Source organism: Panthera onca, chromosome B2 (genome assembly GCF_046562875.1).
Source record: "Panthera onca isolate mPanOnc1 chromosome B2, mPanOnc1 haplotype 2, whole genome shotgun sequence".
Taxonomy (NCBI): domain Eukaryota; kingdom Metazoa; phylum Chordata; class Mammalia; order Carnivora; family Felidae; genus Panthera; species Panthera onca.
Window position 1 is genome coordinate 62,373,168 of NC_138343.1, and position 11,172 is coordinate 62,384,339.

The window sequence follows — 11,172 nt, forward strand, 5'->3', positions numbered from 1 at the left end:
CCCTAGTGTCTAATATGATGCCCAGCACAGAGCAGCTGATAAATATTAGTTGAAGGGAGCAAGGAAGGAGGGGGAAGGGAAGAGTTACAAGACTATACAGTTCATAATACTTTAGGATAATAGACTAAGTCAGAATTAATCCCGTGCACATATCCTAAAGGTTAAAATTTTATGTCTTAACAAGTAGCTATTTTCTTGTATGTCCTCATGATTAAGGCTAATAAGTGTTAAAAACTATCTAATGTATTGAAGGGTATAATTTAATTTCTAGTTATGATAAATATTTCTATAGTTTGTCTCTTCTGTTGATCTATACTTGAGAGTGATTTTTAATATAGTCAGGGGAACCCAGATAATCATTCCAGTACCTGTTTTATGTTCCCCCTGCTAATTAATTACAGTCAGTTGAAGGCTAGAATTTAGGGTAGAAGGGGGAGGAATAAAGGACACATTCAACAATTATAGCTGGTTAAGTGTTGTAGTCTAACTTGGTCTAAAGAGAATTCAGTCATGATTTCCTTCTTGTTCTTTGATGTTATTCAGCTTAGTCTATCACATTCAAATTCCCTCATTTTACAGAAATATTTAAATAACACTATGTAAAATAAGTTCACTGCTAAATCTTAGCAAAATATCAGGCTATAGAAACTTTGAATAATGTCTATTCATATTTATTGAGCCCCTACAACATGGAGGTCTGAGTGGAGTCATAATTAAGCAGATCTTAAATCTTAGGTAGTAAGAGGGTGTGTACTATGAAACATAATGAAGGCTGGCCTGTGGACATTATTTAAAACCCCTTATATTGCTGGATATATTTTCCAAAAATCTGTGCTCTTTGAAGGGAAGAATGATTTTTGCTAAATTAGTGTGCTACCCAAATATATAGAAAGTTGTGGGGAACTTACAGCAGGGAAGAAAATAGATTACACAAGGGACACAGTAGCATTTTAATATTCTAAAAAAGGATAATTTCTTGAATTTGGATCTGTATGTAACTAAGCAAAGTTAATGAAATTTAGTTATGGCCAGTTTGGGGACTGTTTTTCGTATTACATAATATGCCCCATTACATATCCTCAAATTTTGTTTATCTCACCAAAGCTTCAGCCAAAATACTTAATTTTTCTATGTCTAAATGTTTATTTATTTTGAGATAAAGAGGAAGAGAGAGAATCCCAAGCAGGCTCCGTGCTGATAGCACAGAGCCCTATATGGGGCCTGATCCCATGAACTGTGAGATCATGACCTGAGCCAACATCAAAAGTTGGACGCTAAACCAACTGAGCCACCCAGGCACCCCAAATTTTCAACATTTAGTCTTAACACTAACGCTCCTTCCTACCTGAGTATAGAGCTATACTGACATCTCACAAGACACTCAAAACAAAACATCATCTACTTTGCCTTCCAAAAATTATTCCATTCCTTTGATTAGTGGAAAATTTTAGAATAACATAAAGAAGGTGTTCATCAGTTTGTTCAATGAAAGAAAACTAAAATCAAAACCATTTCCTGCAGCTGGCCACAATTTCAAATCATCTCTGAATCATACAAACTGGATTAAGGTCACAAGCATGCTGTCTTCCTGGGAACTTCAACAAGTGGCAATCCTTGTCATCAGATAAATGACTTTCCTCTCCTCTCTTGTCAACAGGAAAACCCAGCACCAAACAAGAATCCATGGGACACTTTCAAAAACCCCAGTGAATACCAACATTATACCACAATCAATGTCTTAGATACAGAGGCAAAGGACGCTTTGGAACTGAGGCCAGCAGAGTGGGAGAAGTGTCTGAATTTGCCTCTGGACGTGCAGGAGGGTGACTTTCAAACAGAAGTTTAACAAAGTCAAAATGGACTGAGGTGGACATAAAAAAATTTATTGCACTGACACTTAAGACTTGGGAAGCCTGACATTTCTATCTGGACAGTGTGACTATGCTGTGTCAGGACCTTCATGTGCCAAGTGTCAGTGGTGTTTGCGTATGGGAACTTCTCACTAGTGAGGCTAGTGGAGAGAGGACCAGGTGTACAGTTCTGACCATCCTGTGTTGTAAGTACCCGTGGAATGGATTTGTAAGGTAATCTTTATAGATAAACCTCAAGCAACGATTCATGTTGTGACCGCTTCATATGGTTTAGTTTTCAAAAAACTTCACCATGAAGCACAATGTATATATTTATGCAGTTTTTAAAGTTTATAACAGTCTGTTTGGCCATTACTACACTTTTTACTTTATAATATAAAAGCAAAGTTTTTGTCATTAAATGAATGTTTGTTGAGCTACATTCTTCATTGCTTTAAATGCAATAAAGTAATAATCTCACTTTTATATGAATAATATATTTCACATCTTTATTATTGCAGTTTTCTCTGGAAAGCTCTGAGTAGCTTTCTCTGCTGCAACTGTGTATAAAATATTTAAAATGTTGTATGGTGTAAATAAACTTTTGTCTACATATCAGTTTTTTAGTGCATTTTATTTTGGATTTGTTGAACAGAAATTTACATATTTATAAATTTTTTTTTCAATACAGATACTGAAAATGTATTCACAGTTTTAATAGCATACCGTTATTACTCCTTTGAGGCTAATGATTTCTCAAATGTAATAGTAGGTTTGTATAGTGCTTCTGTATTTTCTACTCGAACATCCTTTGGAACAATGTACCATGTAAATGGGGCTTGTCAGAAATCTGCCATCATACTCTTACCTAAATATTATGTTTTTTTCTATATTTTTGTGGCAAAAAGATAACTACTGGTAGGACACAGTATGTTGCCATACAAAACATAATACAGGGAAAATGTTTATTAGAAGTAAGAAGTCCATTGCATGTTTCACAAAAGAAACTACTTGTACTATAGTTTTTCATAGCATACACAAAAAATGAACTTATTCAGGACTTTTAAAAAATCTTATCTGTATATTCTCTAGTGGAAGGAAAAGGGGTGTGGATGTGTTTGGTAGACACTTTATCTCTGGTTTGAAAAGTGGGAAGTCTGAGGTGAGCTGACTACAAAAGGGCCTCCAGTGTCCTCTGTTGTGGAAAGCCACACCGGTGATGTCTCCTGCTTTCTCAAAGTCTCATGAAAGGAAACATGGCACAAAGGATTTCAGCAATTTTGCCATCCTTTTAACGGATGATGAGATTGTGACTTCCAGGCTGAGGAACTATAGGGAGTGGAAAGGAGATCGGGGTCTTCAAACTTCCGAGAATGTTTATTTAGATTAGTTTGTCGTTAAACCTAAACTGCATGGTCTTCTGTGGTCTGTCAGAATCCCAAGTGAGCTGGCTCCGGCTACCCATGACCTGGGGGACCCGGCCCTGAAGGCCATGAGTCCAGGCAGAGACAAAGGTGCTTCAACACTCAAGTGCACCACTAAGCTAGAGCCTTAAAAATGCCCAGCTCAGGCTGAACTCCTGTCAGATACTTATAATGTTCTCAATGTAAAGATGTTAAAAATATATTTTTAACCATATTTTAAAAAATAAAAGCAACATCAGAATATAACATAACTAAGGAGTGATTTTTCTATAGAATAAACTTCATGCCAATTATAATGTAATTGTAATATTAAATGCTTATTAAATTTATAAGATGACTTTCTGGTGATAGAAATATTTAGTCAATTTCTCATTCTCTTCCTATATCCATGTGTCTATAAATACACACATATATATACATATATGTGTATGTACAGACCTATGTGTAGGTGTAGATATACATATGTGTACTCAGGCTTAGCTCCATCTCAGTGACCCATTGAGTGAATGAAAACCATGTAGGCAGTTTCCCATTTCAAACTGTAAGATCATGATTGGAAAAAACCCTTAATAAGCGTATATTTGAAAACATAAATTCTATGTTTAAAAAACAAATTCAATATATTAGACTAATATTTCTTGTAAAGCTACAACAGTCACTGCCATAAAATGAAATCTTACATTTTTTTCACTTCTATTTTTCTCCAGTTCTAGTAACTCAATATTACTGTATGAAAATTAACCAGAAATTGCATACTTGAAAATGTTAGGGTAACTTATTTGTTACTCTAAGAGGGATGCCAAGTTGTAGTGGTGCTTTTTGTTTGTTTTTTAATCTAGAAGGGAAAAAGTACAGGCAGGTCAATAAGTATCAAGTAATCTTAATTTTAAGGAAGCTCTCTTTTGAGTCTACTTCTAAGTTTCCACTGCACACGCACATCCGCGTCCTCTGCCAAAACTGCCTCGCAGCTGTCCCCTTAGACAGCCCTGGGCCATTCCCTCTGAGTCCTGAGCCCACTGTACTCTTGACCTGCCAAGATCTTTGAGCCCTTGGAGAGGTAGCCCTTCCCCTTCCCCCACATCCACATTTTTTCTATGCTTCAAGGTACACCTCATATTTCATCTTCGTGAAAGTTCTCATGATTCTCCAAGCTAAAAATAATTTCTCCTGTTAACTCTTATGGCAATGCTTCTGTACCTCTCTTAGAACTTTTAAAGAAACTTCTACCTTGTTATTTAAACACATTTCTGATATCCTCTGGTGGACTGTAAGTGCCTAGAGGGCAGGATTCATGTCTGATCCATTTTTGTATCTCTTAAGGGACCTAGCACAATAATGTTCACACAATAAATGTCTGTTGAATTGTTGGCGGAGTTTATTTTAGCATTGCTTCCAGTCATGCATTCACAGCAAGTTGCTCATATAAAAGTGTTTACTGAATAACTATGACGTGTTTGCCTCTATGCTAGATGGAAGAATATAGGGCCTCTGTTTTAGGTAGCTCACAATCTACTAAAGATGGAAAATACAAATGTGAAAGTAAAAATATTTCAATATTAAAAGCTCTTATTACCCTATACTGTCTTTTTGCCCTTAAGATTGTCACATGAAGATGGAATTAATTATTCTGTAGAAACAGACTCAGAAGAGGTTAAGCAACATAAGATCACCATAAGTAAATGACACACATAGTGTTAGAGCCCACATCCTCTTTCTTCTACTCTGGGGTCATTCTCATGGTACCATGAAGTTTCTACTGTTCCTCCTAGATTATTAAGTCCCCAAATCAAATAACCAAAAATTCCATGGAGATGTTCTTCAGGCTGGTAGTAGAGGCATAAACAGGAAACATGCATCATCAGCTGCCATGGGGGTGGTGAGGCCAGTAGCTAATTGTAGCAGAAAAGCATGGCTAAGTAAAATAGCAGGCGATCTTAAATAGATTTGGTTCTATAGTCCATTGTGTGGTTCTATTGCACCCACTTTACCTTGCAAATCCTCTTCAAATGTAGTTGTTTCACTAGTTTGGTGATTACTTGCACATATGCAACAGGAGACAGAAGAGAGAGGCCAACCTGAACTTTCAGGCTGGCTTCAGACAACTCTCTAAAAACATACAGTCACAATTTTAAAAAGTTGAAGTCAATAAACCACTGCTTCAGAAAATTTAGATTGTAAATTTTAAATCATTCTCAGCTTCTTAGAAAATGTTACAAGTTTTAGTTTTTTTCAAGTTACCTATGTCAAAATCAATTAAATTCTATAAATTAACATTACTTCACTGAAGAATATGAAAACATATATATCTTCAGCATGTCAGTCTGCACAAAATTTTCTAGGATGACAAAATCATCTTCCCCTAAACACTTCTGTAGTTAAATCCATAACTGGGCTGGCAACAACAGAACTGAGAATCACAGAATGTAGAGATAGAAGAAGTTTGGTTAGTCAATGAAATGGCAATTATATTCAGGTGTCAAGAAGCAAATTCAGACTTAGGTAAGGAGAAATTTCATTTGTAAAGACTATTGCAATAGGGAGAACACTCCAACTGTAAAATCTAGGAGCATCTCAGATGCCAGGCAGAAAGGACTCTTCTTGTACAGGGAAGAGTCAACAAGACTAGAAAGAACCAGATGTGGAAGAAGGGTGAGCAGATGGTGTGATCAGGTAGTTGAACAAGAAGTGTCTTTCTCTGTGGCCAGCCGACTCTGGGAGAGATTGTCAGGGGGGATTGTTCCACCTTCCAGTGCTTGGCTAGTCTTCCAGTACTTATTTAAACTCAAGGATGGGCCAGAGTTTAGGGGCCTGTGGAAAGCAAGACACCTAACTGAAGTTTGGTCAAGTTAGCAAGTAGTTTGTTCAGACTGGTCAGTGGGAACAAATGATTGCCCTAGTAATTTCTGAGACAACGAATAGGAATTTGGAGGGTCTGTTTCTGACTTTGTCACAAGTATACAGGGGATTCATCTGAGAGTCTTATTGAATGACAGAAGGGTGGATCTTTGCAGTAAGTTGTTTCATAGAACATGAAAGGCTACGGGGACTTCCTGACTATTGCTGTTTTCCAAGTGCATAGGGCTCAGGTAAAGTTCAACACTGTCATAGGGGAAGAAACTAAGCCCATTGGAATGAAAAGACTTCTTCAAAAATTAATGTTCAGCTAGTAGTGATTAATAAAGGATTTTCTCATATTAGACAATAGCTATGGCTCTTTAAACAAAAATAATTCCAAAGTCAAAATGGTAAATATTACCAACTAGGGAAGAACACCTAATTTTCTTTAATCTCAGTTTACCAACAATCTCTTGATTTGGACTCCTGCTTGTACATTTATACCACATGACTTTCTAGTCTGAGAGGCTAGTGGTCTAGAGTGAAGCAGCCTGTCTAAAGTTTAGTTAAGCTAAGGGGAATATTTAGGCATTCTTGATCATAGGTAAACTAACAGATCAACACCTGAAAACCAGCTAAATTGATAAGACTCATCTATGAGTTTCATCCACTAAAGTCACCTCAAAACACCTAGCCAGATACATCTAGCATTTCTTAGTGTTACATAAAGACAAGCAATTCATGGTGGAAATGATTCTTCTGATAGCAACCACCTATGTAAAAGGCCTTAAAGCCTTTTGAGGGGTATCTGTGAGTACAACTTACTCCTCACCAAAACCATGAAACTCCAGTAAGAGGGGCCAGCTTGCTTTTAATAAGCAATTTTATTTTTCTGTTTTTTAAAAATATTTATTTTTGTGAAAGTGCAAGTAGAAGAGGGACAAAGAGGGGGACAGAGGATCTGAAGCAGGATCCAGGCTGACAATCTGACAGCAGCATGCCCTATGTGAGGCTTGAACTCACAAACTACAAGATCATGACCTGACTCAAAATCAGATGCTCAACCTACTGAGCTACCCAGGTGCCCCTTAATAAGTAATTTTCAACCAAAGAGAAGAGTCACAAAGATCGGAATTGAAGGTCAGCATTCCAATCCTATTCTTCTAACTAGTTCAGAGTTTTGTCAACTTTCCAGATGAATGTCTAGCATTATCTAGTACCTCTTTTTCTCTCAAATCTAGAATTGCATTTCTAAAATTCCTAGTGCATTTTATAGAGATTGGAAGATAATTTTATGTAGTAAGTATGCTGTGCTTTATCCTGAAGTAGATTTAAGGTGTTTATAAAATATATACGGTATTTAATCAACAGATACTTATTTAGAACCGGTTGCTATCTACATACTGTATTAGGAAGTGGTGATTCAACAGTGAACAAAATGTGGTCCCTATTTCAAGGGACTTAGCATCTCGGGGGACACACATACCAACAAATAGAATAACAATAACTTGATGTATTTATAATGAAAAGAAAGAAGAGCACGTAATGGGAACATTTGGAAAAGACACTGATTATATATATAAATAATATGAGCAAAGACAATCAAAGTGACACAGAGACTAATTTAGTACCTCAAATGTATGCCTCAAGGTCCTAGACTGCTGTCTGGAGCTGTGCCAAGTGATGGCTCTGAGCTACCCAGTGACTAATGTACACATGGAAACCTCAGTTAGTTATGTAGTTCACAGTGTTCCTAAGATAAAAACCCGCATTTTCCCTACAGAAGCAGACCAACCAAGAAGTGGCTCTCATAAAACATGCTGAATTACATATTAAATTCTTTATCAATAACCTCTTTATAAATCCTCTGAGCTCTATAAAGGTGATTCTTATGTTCTTTCCTAAAGGGAAATGCGATGGTTAATTTTTGTCTCAACTTGACTAGACCACAGTATCTAGATATTGGTCAAACACCAATCTAGGTGTCACTGTGAAGTATTTTTCAAGTGAGATTAACATTTAACTAGACAGACTTTGAGTAAAGCAGATTACCCTCCATAATGTGGGTGAGCCTCACAAAATCAGTTAATGGTCTTAAGAGAAAAAGACTGAGGTCCCCCAAGTAAAAAGAAATTCTTCCCCCAAACAGTCTTCAGACTAGGGCTGCAATATCAACTCTTCCATGGGTCTCCAGCTGCCAGCCTGCCTTCCAGATTTAGACTTGCCAGGCCCACAAGTAATGACTCAATTTATTCAAATAAATCTATGTTCACATACACACACACATACATACACACATCCTATTGGTTCTGCTTCTTTGGAGAATCCTAATACAAGTAGATACTTAACGCCCAAATACAATCACTGAAAACAGTTTTTCACAGAGTGAAAAAACTGTGCTACAAGTACAAAGTTATCCCATGATATGGATGAATAAAAAAGAGAACGTTCTACTTCAAGAAATTACCCATAAATATAATTTCTCAAAACAGAGGTTTGGGTAATACTTTTAAGCTTTCTTAGTGCTTATGAAACTTTACAACTATTTATAAATATCCACTTAAGCCAACAAATTAACCTTTAAAGCAAGTTCTGTCATTATTTCCATTTTACAAATAAAGAAACTGAGGTCCATAATTTTGCCAATATCACAAATGGCAAAGCCATGATTCATCCTCACAGTTTAGCCCCAGAGTTGAAGCTCCAAATAATTCTGCTGAAAATTGAATCACTTTTCGGCAGCATGAAGTTCAAGGTGAAACTTGCTGGCAAGTATTTGGGATGAATTAAGGGCAGGATTAAGGGTAGGATGAAGGAGATATGGATGGATATCCAGAAGACCACTCCCCCTGACACAAAATAGTACAAGGAAGAACCACCAAGAACTTCCTCAAAACACAGATTTAGGTTTGGTTCAACACAAGGGCATATGAGAGACTGAGATCCCAAAGTTCTACGTCATAGAACATCAAAATAATAACTTATGCTTAGAGAATATTGTCATCAGATTATTGAACCACATTATGTTCATTAATTTTTTTTTTTTTAGTTTTGTATGTATGGAAAATCTAACTTGGAAGTGATTTAATTTTCAGTGAATCTTGTAGGATAAACTACAATTGAAATATAACCCAAGGTAACAAATTAGTATTAATTACTCAATTATATATTTACTAAAAATTGTAATTAGGGCTTTGAAATTGTGCATTTAAAGTCATGCTTGCAGATAATGATCACACCAGAGGGTGAGAGATCACTTACGGCCATATTATCTCATGAGCATAAAGTCATATTCAGAGTGGGTACTACAGGAGATTATTTATATCTTTCTGTTCTATAAGTTGGCGAAGAGGGATGGTAAGATAGTTCATCAAGAAGTACTCTCAAGTCATTAATATGAAGAAGGAGCTAGGACACAGCCTGGTTTTTTTCCCACTGTAAATTCTCTGACCCTTGGAAAGTCAATTACCACAAACCGGTCTCAAGATAAAATTAAGACATATGTTATGTATAAACATCATCATCCAGGGTATCATAAAGGTAAAAACAAAACAAAAAAAACTACAGATAGCCTTAGTATTTATGTTTTTATCTCCTCATACAGTTCCCATCAAAGTAAAACAGAGCATAATAATCATCAAAGGAAGATTAGCTGTATCCAAAGCTTACTAGAATTCTCTCAAATATTGGCCCAAGAAGACCAGACTTGTGATTTTTCCCTGTAGCAAACTGTCTTAAATTTTGGACAAAATTTCTAGCAATTAATATTTCCAATTTTGAGAGGAGTAGCATGTTGTTCTTAAAAAAATTATGCCAATAACTTTCTTCAGCATTAACCCAGGGCAGGCTTAATAATTGTAATGATACAAATATCAAATTGGCCAGAAATGTTTACAGATATAGTTTCATATCATTACAGATTTATAATCCATAGTTGTCATTTGAATTATATAAGCAAATTAATTTGAATGGCTTTAGATATATTTCAGTACAAGCTCTGACCATGTAATATCTTTAATATCTCATGTCTGAGCCTGAGTGGTAGGTGGTGGGGATTGTCCAGGGCTTTTTTGTGGTAGCTCCTCACCAATTTTCCCTTTCATGGGAATAGAGGGAAATTGAACACTGGAAGAAAGTGGTGAGAACTTTTGCTGCCTAAACTTCCCAGTGACCCATGGATCAGAAAAGCGGAATCAAGAATGGAGCATATTTGGGGCACCTAGGTGGCTCAGTCAGTCAGATTTCGTCTCAGGTCATGATCTCACAGTTTGTGAGATCAAGCCTCACAGTTTGTGAGATCAAGCCCCGCATTGGGCTCTGCACTGACAGTGTGGAGCCTGTTTGGGATTCTCTCTCTCCCTTTCTCTCTGCTCCTTTCTATGCTCCTGTTCTTTCTTTCTCTCTCAAAATAAATAAATAAACATAAAAAAAAGTGGAGCAAATTCATGGCAGAGCCTCCTTCTTCTTCAGAGTCCAGTCATCTCATCACTTCAGATGACAGATTCAGCTGCCACCTTTTCCAAAAATCACTCCGGTCAAATGACCTCCACCAGGAACAAACCTCCACCATGAAGCTGTTCCACTGAGGACTTTTCTTTACTCTGTGTCATGATTTTGGAATGTAGCCAGCTTTCTAGCAACTATCCATTTCCTTTTCACTTCCAGAGTTCCTTAGATCCAAACTCCAGACAGATAAGCCACATCAAATGGCCCGTTTGATGGGAGACTATGGATAGAACACTTCATTTGCACAATTTCATTTTTGGTCATTCATCAGATAGGTGATAACTGGACCCACTTTTCCTCATGGAGAGGTACAAGGCTAAAGCATGCCATTTGCCATGCTTTATATTGAAACTCTCCAGTTAACTATCAGCCCTGCACTTTTACCACTCTGAGTTCTCATTTACTGGGAAGCTCATTTGCCAGACTACCTTAAAGAAGGAAACACGAGAGAGTGCATGTGAAACTATACCAAGGCTGATTGACTTAGGTGGAGTGGTGCTTGGGATGGGACACCAGCTGCAGGGTGGGTCAAGTGCTTTTCTTTTGCCACAGAAAGG

General features: G+C 36.9%; 1 protein-coding gene across 4 annotated transcripts in view; it reads left to right on the top strand.

The window, feature by feature from the left end:
• Positions 1 to 4,764, top strand: part of ADGRB3 (adhesion G protein-coupled receptor B3) — a 736,713-nt gene extending 731,949 nt beyond the window's left edge. For 3 of the 4 annotated variants that reach the window (XM_060615856.3, XM_060615857.3, XM_060615855.3), the window contains one exon: positions 1,658 to 4,764. In XM_060615856.3, the coding sequence (XP_060471839.1) occupies positions 1,658 to 1,846 (189 nt within the window). In that variant the 3' untranslated portion in view covers positions 1,847 to 4,764. The remainder of the gene's footprint in view (positions 1 to 1,657) is intronic. The other variant, XM_060615854.3, reaches the window with a different exon arrangement.
• The last annotated feature ends 6,408 nt before the right edge of the window (positions 4,765 to 11,172 follow it).